The sequence below is a fragment of the Diplotaxodon limnothrissa genome, linkage group LG9, assembly GCF_057381915.1.
Source record: "Diplotaxodon limnothrissa isolate DT_005_m linkage group LG9, D_limnothrissa_male_GT1.1, whole genome shotgun sequence".
NCBI lineage: Eukaryota > Metazoa > Chordata > Actinopteri > Cichliformes > Cichlidae > Diplotaxodon > Diplotaxodon limnothrissa.
Genome location: NC_140604.1, coordinates 32,486,482 through 32,499,873, shown reverse-complemented (window position 1 = coordinate 32,499,873; position 13,392 = coordinate 32,486,482). Strand labels below are relative to the sequence as shown.

Here is a 13,392-nt window from a genome sequence, read left to right as displayed (position 1 = left end):
AACAAACAACTAGTCTCGATTTCTGCTGCGACATTCACACGGTAGGGTCAGAACACGACGGCACGGATCCTCCTGCCTCGTATGTTCGAGCCGCAGGTTTGATGATGCGGGGGATATTTTCTTGGCACACTTTGAGCTTCTTAGTATCAGCTGAGGATCATTTGACAACCACAGCCTACCTGAGTATTGTTACTGCCCGTCTCCATCTCTTTATGAACACAGCACCTTCCAGCAGAATAACAGGACATGTCACAAACCTCAAAGCATCTCAAACTGTTTTTTGAGCATGAAAGTGAGCTCGCTGCACCCTCCTCAGTCACCAGATCTCAATCCAATAGAGCACCTTTGAGATGTGGTGGAGGGAGATCCACCTCATGGATGTGACGCTGTGATGTCAACATGGACCGAAATCTCAGAGGAATGTCTTCAGCAACTTGTTGAATAAAACTATTCTGACAGTAAAAATGTATATTTATATTGACGTCACTAATATAGAAATACTAAACACATTCTGAATTACTAAAGAAAACAAGGAAGAAGGAAGTCACTTTGTGAATGTCCAGGCTTTCCAGCACGTTGCGCTGGAGCCACAGTGATGCATCATATTTTGGAGTGATTTCAGTTTTAGAGATTCAGGACTTCTCTCACAAGTGTGCAGTGTGAGACATTTTATTTCATTTTGCTGCCACGGACAGTTTCTTTTTGTCTTTAATTAGTAGACGTATGCACAAAATAAATCTAAACCACGTCGGCGAGCTCTGTACCTCACGGGAAAAATAAAGAGTAAACCTCACAGAACAACATTAACCTTAAAGCATTTAGATGGAAAATAAACCGCTAGAGTTTGTTCATCGTGCTTTTCATAAGGATGAGTTTCTTCCTGCCCACTTTCTGCTCCTCATTTCATAAACCAGGTGACAGCATCGCACCAAATACATAATTTTGTTGCAATAAAAAATATACATAAATCTATATTTACATATGCGTTTGATAATAAAAACAACAAAACCTAAAAGTTTATCACTTGGGTGGATCCACGAGCGGCCTGGCTCCTTCGGCCCAGGAACCAGTGGAATAACTTAAAACAGCTGTTTCGTCTCAGGTTTGTGACAGTATTGCAGTTAGATCATGACCAGATGACGTCAGTGGAGGAAAAAGGACGGTGGAGTTACTGCAGTTCATCCTGATGGGAGCACTGAGGCTGCATTTCTTCAAATCCAGTGCATCTCCTGGAATCCTGATCCGAGAGCATTGTGAATAGTTCAGCTGCAGTAAAAGCTTTGATACCCTTGTAGCACACAGTGTGTATACGTCCACATGTCATCATCCTGAATAAGATCCAGCCTGTGAGCTTCTTGTCACTGATTTCCCCCAAACATCTCATTTGGTGTTTGATGGCCGACGTTAATCAGGAAGGACTTCGACGTACTCAGACTCAGGAGCATCTGAATAAACAGAGCGAAGGTCAAACACACAAACCAAAGAAGATGCTGCGAGACAGAAATAGGACAGAAAAGAACAGAAACGGAGAAAATGTAAGGCGTACTCTCGTAATCATGTTCTTCCTCGGGTACGGTGTCAGGCTGCCTCCATGGCTCACGTTCAGTCCTGCGCGGCCTTTGTTCAGGTGACTTTGAAGGCTGTGCTTGCAGCTCTCTCTGTGGCTGGATCAGCAAGGCCGTCTTCCTTTTGACTGAGTGGCGCAGATGCATGGCCAGACCCTGGTTCTTCCTCTTGTAGTGACGAATCAGATCGTCAATAGTCTTAAAAAATGTCTCATCCAAACCCCCCGCTGTCTGATGAAACAAGAACAGCATAAAGTAAATATAACAAAGGTCCATCATCCTCCAAAAATCAGCCGAGTAATCACAGTTACAAGATGAGCTGTTTAAAAATAAAGTGTAAAATATCATCGTTTTATTTAAGCAGCTAGTGCTCTCACATGGTTCATAAAGATAATAAAGATAAACTGAATATCAGTTTATGGGCCGGGTGGGGTCTACACCAGCTGTGACAGGGCCAGAGGTGGGGTACACTCTGCAGCCAGTGTATTCAACTTATTTCCTTGAAACATCGTTTAAAGAATTTCAAGACTATAAAAACGTTCACTCAACAAATTGTCAGAAGCAGAATGATGGTGCGATAAACGTTGTTGAACTTTATGCGTGTCATGTTCCCAGCACCGCTTCAGTTTAACAGTTTTCTTATTATAATTGTTGTTGTGGCCAAAGCTGACACATACTGAAAGTTATGGTTGGATGATCAGACGATAGACATCACAAGTAGGTTTTGCTGCATCAGGAACTCCTTTAAGGCTTTCAGCACCTAACAGGTAGGAGCTGTTCTGGGAGCACGAGGGAAACCCACACAACTGTGGTTGTTCACTGTTGTGCAACACATGTGAACAAAATAGGGGGAAAAAGTCAGTGTCACTTTTCCACAGCAAACTATGACATCATCAAATGTTTTGCTTTTAAAGAGCGTGAAAAGAGTTCAATGAGAGAACAACGCTCAGTCTTTGGCTACAGTCTTCATGTAGGACCCCTCGCTTTTCATATGACTGTCATTTGTGACTTTTAAAGGGGGTTTCCACTGCACTTCTGAATATTTACTACTTCGTTTGGAACCAACTGAATTTGAAGTTGGACTTTCCCAAACCTCAAGTGTTTATTTGTTTGTTTTTTTATGAGGTTTTCGTCAAAACTTGAAAATACAGTCGATGTAAAAATTAAGGAAATCCTCTTTTAGTACTACGGTTTTATAAGAATAACAAATAATGAATCTAGTTCTTATCTGTTCTTAAAGTTATATAACCTCAGAAGAAGTCCTGTATGATGACTTGTGACATATTGTTACGGCGTGGTGTAATATTGGCAAAGACTAAAACAAAATGCAGAAGTTGTGTTTTTTAAAACTCAGTGCATGCCTTCATCCAGTAGCTTGTTGAACCACCTTTACCAGCAATACTTTGCAATAGTTTTCTGTGTGACTGAGTGCATGAGTCTCTCACATGCTGGTGGAGGAATTTTAGCCCGCTCGTCTTTAGAGTTGCTTCAGTTTTGTGAGGTTTGTGGTTATTCGTTTATGCGCAGCTCTCTTAAGTTCCTCCCACAGCATCTCAGTCGGGTTGCGGTGTGAACTTTGACTGGTCCTTTGCAGCCTGTTTATTCATTTCTTTTTCAGGTCGCTCTTTTGTACATTTGCTGCTGTGCTTGGGATCATTGTCCTGCTGTATGACCCATTTTCAGACCGATGGCCTCATATTTGACCATAGAATACTTTGGTACACAGAGGTGTTCATGGACACTCAGTGACTGTAAGGTGGCTACAAAACAAGCTGAAACAAGCCATATTCCTTCTGTCTTCTTCTAATTGTACTTTCATGAACTTTAATATTTAAAAGGTTACCTGAGCACACACACCTGCAAACATCTCCTTTCATAGAAAACAAATTAATCAAGTGCATTTGTAGATTTACTGATTTTGAGACCAGACTATCTCAAGTCCTGCTAAGACTGTTGAATGAAAAGTCAGCTGGTAACAATAAATTTTTGTCAGTTCCATTCGCAGACATGGCTGTCTCGTAAATTATGCAAATGCACTGAAGCACAAGATTCATTCTAATGGAGAAGTTACATTATTTCAAAAAGACCATAAAAAGGCCAACAACAACAACAACAACAACAACGGTTTTCCTTTACTTATTAGCAAAGGAAGTATTGTAGAATAGTGAAATAGATCGTAAAATTACAATAAATATATCTTTAAATATTTAAATCACCCCCTAATAATAGATAATCGTAGGGGGAAAAGTGAAACCTCCAGAAGCCACATCCTGAGACTGAGCCCACGGGCTTACTTTTAAAGTAGAACAGCTCACGCACGCCGGCAGCAGTTGAATAAATCTGTGGCTTTTATGCTTTTATACACTTATTTTTTTGCGTGTTGTGGAAAAAACTGACTCTGATAAAATGATGCCCTTCAGTGTGGGGTCTAACGAACGTCAGAGGAGTTTCCTGTGGGGAGACTTCACGACAACTGACTTTCCATGATCGAGGTGAAATGTTCATGTACAGTCAGCTGTTTAGCGTTTGTTTTCCATTTTTAAAGGCATGGGAAAGACTCTGAGATAAACAGAAAACGAGCTGAACTTCAACAACGATTAACAGACAGATGGAAACATTTAAAGGAAACATTGGTGACGTTTAAAGCTCCAAACTGATTTTGTGCAGACGCGGTGATGAGACCAAAGTATTTTCCTCTTTTGAATGGAACTCAAAACACAGTGAAAACATGTACAAAATGTAAACATATATAGCATATTAAACTATTTTAACTGGTTTTGCCATTAACTTTGTGTTTTCCTTTTCTCAGCAAACAACTTTTTTTTTGAAATCCTGTAAAATAAAGTGCACAGTGAAGGACTGATTTGAGTCTCATTCACTCAGTTGCACTTTTTATCTGTGACTGATTCCTTTGTTTGACTTCACTCATGCTGGTCACACACTGGCCCAGAAGCTTTCACCACAATACTTTGACATACAGACTGGAGGTGCCGGGGACTGAACCACTGACCTTCCTGGTGGGAGCCGCCCGCTCTGAGCCCCAGCCGGCTCCTCAGGGATTACTAATAGCTCCTCTGTTTTTTTAACATGACGTATTTTCTTTCTCGCTATAGTTTGTGGTGAGATGTTTGATAAGCAAAACACGATCTGTTTAACACTTTGTTAGCAGCTGGCTAGCAGCATTGCGCTGTTTACCACTATCGTCTCGCCCTGTGTTTGTGGTGGACGCTGGTACAGGTTTCAGCCGCCTGGCAATTTGATGAAATGCTGAGAAATGAATTCATGGACTTTTTAATGATGTTTTTCAGTTTGAGGAGTAAAACTAGAAGATCATTTCACATAGATTTAAACATTTTTAAATGTAATAATTATATATACCTCTTTGATAAGAAATAAGATTCAAATTGTAGGAATGTTTGGCTGATGCAGCTCCACAGTTTTAACCGGTATGCACGAGGTAAGAAACACGTGTTGCCATCGTCGTTTTATCTATGAAGAGTAAAACATACTTTAACTGGATTTAGAACAGATTCTGCTAAAATACAGACAGAATTTTCTCCCTTATTTTTTGGTGAAATAAATTTTGGAGTCCATCAGCCTCTATTTTTTTTTATCTTTCTTTCTTTCTCGCACTTTTAATATCTGTCTTTTTCATATTATTTTGTTTTTGTGGCGTCGTGAGTTTGTTCCTCTGACATGTCGCGTGTGTTTTTGGGTTTCTGTCCGTGAACCAAATACAAATTATTTGAAGACAACATCTTGATAACATCTTATCACTTTCTCAACATCTTGAGAAAATGATAAGAACATTTTTTTCCGAAATAGAATGACGGCTAACTGAGCAAATAATTATTTGATTATTTGATTATTTTGATATTTCTGATTAATCAGAACGCTTCTGATCATGAAAATAATTTCTGCTGGCTCTGGGAGGAGCTTGGACTTGTCCTGCTCGTAGTATGTTGGATTGAATAGAAATATGAAAGCTTAGGTGCAGGATAGCACTTTGAGCTCTTTATAATGGTTGTAAATTTGCTTCTTTGCGTCCTCTGGTGTTGATGGCAAACTGTCCTGCTGGGGTGAGTTGTTGGGTTGTTTACCAGCTGTGGTTTTATCTGTTTAAAACTGAAACCTGCTGAAATACTCAAATTTAAAAAAAATCAGTAAAATATATGAAACTTGTGTGGTTGTGTTTTGTTGGTACTGACGTTGTCTGTAATTTTGTGTAACTGTGCGATTGTTCTTTATGTAAACTTCGTACAGTTCTGCCTCCCTTCACTCGTCTTTTGAGTGCAACTCATTTACCAAGAAACAGACAAAACAAAGGATAAAGATGGCTCACAGCGACAGAATAATGTTAACCTTGACAGTCACATCTTCACAGCTCTACCATTTAAAACATCTACGCTCTCAGAACTACTCGGCTTGCTCGGAGAGGGTCATTTCGTTTAGGGGTTTTCTCTGTTCACCTGACACTACAAAGGACCCTGCTCTGGGATTATTCGAGGAACTGTGGTTAATTTTTCTGAGGACGCTTTAACGTTTGAGTTTCAACAAACGCTTACTAGAGAAAAAATACGAGTTTCTTATTAAAATTGTTCCCCAAAGATGTGCCACCGAACATCAGTTTTATGTTTTTAATAATTTGTTTCATGTTAGTTATTTGAAATACAATCTAAATGAATTTATATTATATTACATCCACGCTCCATATTTGGAAGTCAGAGCGTGGAAGAGGAGAGCTTTCTCAGATGTTCTCAGACATAAGATAAGGTCTCAGTAGCTCCGACTAATGACCAGGAGCTTGTGCCTGTAACTGGCTTTACTAGAAACAGCAAAGATCGACAGGAAAGCAGAGGGGAAGACATGCAGCACTTAAACCCGGGTTGGCCACTTGCTCATCCGACTGTGCTAAGCCGGCGCCGAGACCTGTTTTTGAGTTTTGCTAATTTTATGATAGCAAATAGCTTAACTGACATGTCATTATTGTTTATTTTAGTCTAAAATATTACATATTCAAAAAGAAATATTTTCTATGTACTATAGATCACATATGCAAATATGTTTAAATATACATATTGAGGTTTGAATTGAGGCTCTCAAAGCCACAGGCATGTAAAAATCGCAATCCTTAAGGAAATCAAGCACCTAGCCAATCAGTCGGTCTTTAGAAACGCCACTGAATTCGAGTGTGGTGCTATAATAGGATGAGACTGTTGCAACAATTCAGTCGGTGACATTTCTTCCTTTCCACAGTTAGCTTTAGCTGGTGTTATTGCGAGGCCGAAGCATTTGGAAACCACAGAAACCCAAACACGAAGTAAAGCATCATGTGGAGTTCCAGCACAGGCTCGCTGAGTGCTGCATCACGCAGAAGAGTCACCAGCGCTTTGCTGTCTCAATAACTACAGAGCTGCAAACCTCATCTGGCATCAACATCGGCACACAAACTGCAGCAGGCAGCTTCGTGGCACAGGTGTCAACTTTGTTGGGGCCTGTGTTCACAGGTGCACACCTTTGAGGACAATGATAACAGGGCATCGCTATTGCTCATTTGGTTGAGCTAGTGACTCATATGACCTACTGCAGGTGCCGCACAAGCAGGTGCCTGGGTTTGAGCCTGCCCCAGACCATTTCCTGCACATCATCACTCTCTCCCTGCCTTCCTGTCGACTCTTTGTGCTTTCCTATCAAAAAAGGCTAAAATGCATAAAACAATAATGAGGATGAGGCGTCCAAATAAACTTTACACCACACAAAGTGATTCCTTAAAGAACGCTTGGCAGGAGGCGGCCCCTCGAAGAACATTTTTGAATAGAAAAGACTCTTCTGCTTCTAAGAGTAAATATTTTACCGCTTGATTTAAAATCCTGCAGCGTGAAAGAGCATTTAGAGTCTCAGTTTACTGCAAACACAGAACAAGGAATAATTCTGAATTCAAGGACCTGGCTGCAGCTGCAAATGTTTCTGCATGTGGTCATTTGTGTGTGTGTTCTTTTACCAGGAGGGTGTAGTATCCATTGTGTGACTGCAGCAGTCTGTAGGTGTACACCACCTTCTGTTTACTGAAAGAAAAGGAGATTTATGCTGCTGTTAGAGGACCACAGAAGAAGTAAGGTTAAGGAAAAAACTGTTTATTTAGACGTGTGTAAAAAACCTTTTATGCAACAAAATTCTGACTTTGTTAGTTCACACAAAATAAAAGAGGAAGAAGAACACATGGTCACATGACTCAATTTTCTCATAGTTTGAATCTTCTTATCAGTAATAAGCAGCTTCCTTAACAACTACACAAACAGAAAACGTTGGCAGTGCACAAAAAAAGTTATGCAAATTTTAATGTACTTTTTACTTGTATGTAAACACTACGTGCAGGTCATGGAAAAAAGATGCAGAAGCAGCAACGAGCTAGAGTGGAACCTTACTTGACCACAGCTGATATTGTGGTATTTGTGTAGGTGTACACTTCCTAGAGTAATAATACCCACGCAAAAACGTTCTTATCGTGATTTTTATTATAGAGTATAATCTGCTTAGATCAACGGAACATCTTTTGCCTCTAATATAATTCATAGAATTGCTAAATGCTCCCTGCTGTCAACACAGCAGAGGTTAGGAAAAACCTGCATGCACACTGCTGCATCAGCAAAAAGATCTGGTTACGTTTTTCCATTATTGCTTTTATTCAACGGCCTTTCTTAACAAAGCTCATTAAAACTAAATTACCTGGTTTATTATATTAAAATACTCTCTTCCCCCTTTGACACTCGCTACAGAGGATTTTAGGTCACTATATTCACCTCATTCCTCACTGCCCAAACGCTTCACATCCTTATGAGGTTTTCAGAGACTGAAGGAGAGTGAGGTTTGAATTTGATTTGAGGGAGCACTTTTATTTGTTTAGTCCTCCCAAACCAAAGTCACATTAGAGTCCTCTTTTCCTCATCGCGCTCTTCTCAGAATTAAAGCGATTTAACTTTAAAAAGTCTCCTATCGATCATGAATCTGCAGACAGAACCACCAGGAGGATGGTTACAAGGTTAGCCTACCTGACAACCTGCTATGAATGATACCATATTCTATATTAGGCTTCATATTCCATTGATACCATAGAGTGTCTTTACCTATGAAGCTGTTAAAAGAAAGAAGTTTTGATAAAGGTAAGTCTGGTGTATGGAGCCTGACTCCGTGGTGCAGAGTACTTACTAGACACAAAGACACATGGCTCCCTGGATGGTCTCGCTGTCTCGGATCAGGTAAGCTCCATCCTTGTTCTTCTTTCCCAGCAAATCCTCACACTCCTTCTTAGTCATGGCGCCATGGTAGCACGCAGGCAGAGCTGCTGCCATGGTGAAGAGAAGCCAGCAGACAACCGACTGACATGAACAAGCCAAAACACCTCTCAGCAACTTCTGCTTTCTCAAAACAGGCTCATTTCCAAGAACTGTCTGAGAACTCACTGTCTGAGTTCCCTCGGAGAGCGAGCAGGGGCCATAAAAGAGCTCAGTCCAGGTTCCTGGTGGGAAACGACGGGATGAAGGAGGTGAGCAGAGAGAGGTCGGTGCGCAGCGCTTGGAGGCACTGAGCAGAATGAGAAGAGAGAAGAAAGCCGCTCACACTAAAGCAGTTTCACAGGAAGTGTGTAACGTGTGTGCGAACACGAGCGAGAGAGGAGAGAGAAAGTAACATCAGTGATATAACCAGCACACATGTGCAGGTATGTGCAGGATAGAACTGACTAATGTTTTTAGTTAAAGCAGAAGAATCAGAGAGAGGTGAGAACAGGAAGTCAAAGAAAGATTTTGCTGATCGGTAAGCAGACAATGTGTAAAGTCTGGTTACAAGCTTAGAAGAATGAATTACAAACTCATTTATATTATACTTTACATTCTAACGGTGTCTTAGAGCGCCATTACTGTAAAACTATTAAAACAAACATTTTTGATAAAGGCAGGTCTGCCTCAGGATTCAGAGCAGAATCTGTCTAAGACATTTTACTGTCAAAACGGATTTGCAGGCTTTCTGGTTTTTATTTATTTTATTTTTTAACCGACTCTCGTCAGTTATCACAAATATTTAATTGCCCTCGTAGCTTAACAGTCACAGATCGGGGGGTCACGGACCAACCTGCAGGCCTGTGTGGCTGAGAGCTCATTGTTACAAAGTCATGTGGTAGATCAGGTCAGCACAGAGCAAGTATCTTTTTGTTTGTTCAATTTATCAGAATCAGAATACTTTATTAATCCCGAAGGAAATTACAGAATTATAGTTTCATCCATCCTGCTGCTTCTCCGTCTTCTGCAGGTGGAGGCCAGAGTAGCGGCGGGGTGGTGGTAGAGGCAGTCGGTAAGGTGCTGACCCTACTGTCGGTCGTCACCTTCCCCATTTCAGCCTGGATGTGTGTAAAGGTAAGAGAAGGGAAACCGCTCAGACTCAGGCTCTCGTTTCTGTAAATGAACTGTACTGAGAGGAAATCATGAGTCATCAGAGAGCAGAGCTAAAATATTAGCTGATAGAAAATATGAAGTTCATTCATTGTGCAATAAATGTCGTTGTTTTGGGTGGGAGAGTTGGGGTTTGCATATTAAGTTCTAGAAACACTGAGTAAAAAAAGTGAATAAAAAAAGATTTTTATTGCAGCTTTTGGGCGTTTTTTTATACAAACTTTGGGGGGAAACTATTTCTAGTCTTAAAAATTAAATGTTATTGTATTTCTCTAAGATAAAACTTAAAAACAAACAGGTATAAAAGCTTTTAAGTTCAAAGCCATATTTAGTCTGCTTAAAATACTAGATGGTCGCAGTGTCAGAGAGCAGCAAACCAACATGGGGGTTGCTGGCTTGAGCTTCTGTTTGTGTAGATGCTGCTAAACCGTCTCTGAGAGAAACCAGCAGAATAAAGCGCTAACCTTTTAACACACACACTTAACCCAGTCTGTACGAGGAAGCGGTGTGATGGTTTCTACAGGCAGAAGAGCCGCACACTTCTTCTCTGTGAGAGCAGCACAGCAAGAGGCCAGCTTTCCAAAACCTGAGCAAAAAACTGCAGTTTTGTTGTGTGTGTTAAAACGCTTGTCATAAATGCAATACTGTGCAAAAGTCATGAGCCACTTCACTTTCAGTAAAATTCATTGAAACGCGCAAACATGTGACAAACAAAACAAAACTTTGTACAATTCTAATGAGCTTGAAAGTCAATTATATGGTATGAGCACACTCATTCTTCAACACAGCCTGAACTCTCTGAGGCAGCTTTCTGGTCATTTCTTTAAGAAGTCTTCAGGAATAGTTCTCCAGATATGCGGATACGCTTTTACTGCATTGGAAGTGTGTTTGGGATCATTGCAATGCTGAAGTGGACTTCCCTGTGTCCATAATTCCATCACTTCTGACTAGATAACAAACTCCGCTGCTTTGAAATGCAGCCTTAAATCATGACAGAGCAGAAGAGCACACAGGAGCTCTGCCAGAGAGGACGTTACAGAGGAGGTTAAAGAAGTCTAAGAGAGCAATATAGTTTGCATAGGCAACAGTATGGGTCTTATTTGTGTAGGAGGATGGAACCGCGATTGGGTCTGTGGGCAGTTGGTGGCAAACCAAGACTTAGTGAGAGCAGCAGGCAGAGAGTAGGCCGCCTGTTGATCAGGTGACAGGATCTTTTGACTAGTTACTGAAATCACGTGATGAAGTGGACAAGCTTGGTTTTGAGTTTCCAAGAGCGCTGCTGCAGGTAACTCGGAGAGATGAGGAGAGATGGCGTTACTACAAACAGGAGATTGCAAACAACAGTCACCACAGGTGGCCCAATGCTCACCATAACGCCAACAATGATCTGGCAAAGAACTGCTGTAACCTCCATCTGTGTTGAAACCAGGGCAGAAGAAAGGAACTGTGGGGAAGTTACTCCAAGAGGAGCAAGCCAGGAGTGTGGAGAATTATTGCTCAAGAGCACTTTAAAAAGTCTGGCTCCTTCTAAGCAAAACATAAAGACATCGGGGGAGATTTAAATGTAATGCTGTTACAGATAAAAAAAAGAAAGATAAAAATAATTATCAGAATATAAACTCTCTCCAAAGCATTGACTACATATGGAGGTTATTTTCATGCTGCTCATTCAACCTTGTTCTTTCATAAAATTACACGAGCATTATAAAGAACATCATAAAAGAAGAACACACTATATCCAGCAGCAGGCTCTCTGCAGCCCTGCAGACCACATGAGTAAGCATCAGTTACATTTAATATATTCACCAGAGTTTAAAGTTGGTGTGTTTCCTCCACCCTCTGTGCAGAGTTTATGCACGTCAGCACGGTGAGCGGTGGCAGACTGAAGGCGGGCTGTAGGCCCACCTCATCCAATGTTAGAAACTGTCCTCCTGTTTTCTCTGCTGCTTTTTCCACTAGTGCAACACAAGCAGTAATTCTTCTTTCTTTACTTTTAGTTGGCTTTCTAATCACTAATGATTACTCAGGAGAGAGAGTCTGCTCCGAACTTCTCAAATGTGAGGATTTCTTTTGGTTTTCTGTCGTTGTTAATTCAATAACTTTGAGATGAGAAACCAAAAGTTCTTTAATTCTGGAAACCAACTAAAATCAGATGCAAAGCAAATAAATAAATGAAACTGTTTAGTTAACTGACATTAAAATTAAAATAATCTCGTATAGGCTCCTTCTTTTGCCTCGATGAACATAATTTGTTTTGTCATGTTTCTAGTATGTGTTTAGTGTTTTTAGCTGCTGAATCCCAATCTTCTGGATAAATAGAGTAAATTATCTGTAATTTAGAAGCCAGTCCTGCTTCATCAGGTGACTTTCACAGATGTGAAATGGAAACTTTCAGTCATCACTGCACAAAAACACTGTGAATGCACCCTCAGCTCTGTAGGATTCATCTTTGAATGTGTGAGTGTTTTGTGTTATGTTGATGAGCAGGTTGTGGTTGCTGTCGCCTTCAGACTGGGCCGGGCTGTTGAAGGACGAGCCAAAGGACCCGGTACCAGACGTTACTCTCTCTCTTCTGACCTGTAGCAACAAGACTTCAGCTTCTGTTTCATCGTTATGGGTGTAAATGTGCAGCGTTGGCTATGACGGAGTGGAAGGAAAAGGACGCTTTACTCTGAAATTACAGCTGAGATTCAGAACTATTAGAATAAATACAGGATTGCGCATCAAACAGAGTAACGTTAAAGTGGTTCTGTCATGATTGATGCTGAAGTAATGATTAAAAATACCTTATTACACACATTATTATGTTAGGTATAAAGTGCAAATACTCGTACTACACGAGACTTTAAATATCACCACTAAGTTAACTTAAACTATTTTTATTTGTACTGCACGCTGCCTCAGTGTTTTTCTTTTGGTCTTTTCAAGTTTTCACATTTGTGTGTTACCATGCAAAGAAGCACAACTAATAAAAATGGGGTCTTCTCGCCTTTCTGACGCTCTGCAGGTCTGGTCTGGTTCATCCCCTGGTTGGACGCCATCCAGACAGTAGACCTGCGCACCATGTTCTTTAATATCTGGCCACAAGAGGTCAGCAGCATCCTGTGATCACTGAAAGCTGGCACGCACTGACCGTTATTCCCATATAAGGATCACATCTGTGTCCACCTGGCCTGCTCAGAATCAGCTGCTTTTCTTTCACAATAACAGTCTGAAGTTATTTGTTTCTGCACACTGATGTTTCCTCACCTCTCCCTGCCTTCTGCTGTCACCAGGTCTTGACTGTGGATGCAGTGCTGTTGTGTTTTTCTCCCTTCATGTGGGTGATGCATGTTGTAAACGGCCCCCAGGCCGTGTTCTTGTTGGCCCAGACGGTTCCTGGT

The 13,392-nt window shown here is 40.9% G+C and overlaps 2 protein-coding genes across 2 annotated transcripts; one reads left to right on the top strand and one right to left on the bottom strand.

The window, feature by feature from the left end:
- Window positions 1-1,381: 1,381 nt before the first annotated feature.
- Window positions 1,382-8,914, bottom strand: LOC146625900 (SH2 domain-containing protein 1B). Its single transcript, XM_085363063.1, has 4 exons — window positions 8,772-8,914; window positions 7,567-7,630; window positions 1,547-1,796; window positions 1,382-1,445 (listed from the first exon to the last, which is right to left on the bottom strand). Exons 1-4 carry the CDS (start codon window positions 8,912-8,914, stop codon window positions 1,405-1,407), a joined length of 498 nt encoding a protein of 165 aa, XP_085219189.1. The 3' UTR covers window positions 1,382-1,404.
- Window positions 8,915-9,306: 392 nt separating this feature from the next.
- Window positions 9,307-13,392, top strand: LOC146625899 (stomatin; the record flags this gene model as incomplete). Its single annotated transcript, XM_085363228.1, has 5 exons — window positions 9,307-9,340; window positions 9,870-9,973; window positions 12,497-12,557; window positions 13,017-13,099; window positions 13,285-13,392. Coding segments are annotated over exons 1-5 (390 nt in total), but the record flags the coding sequence as incomplete, so codon positions are not given.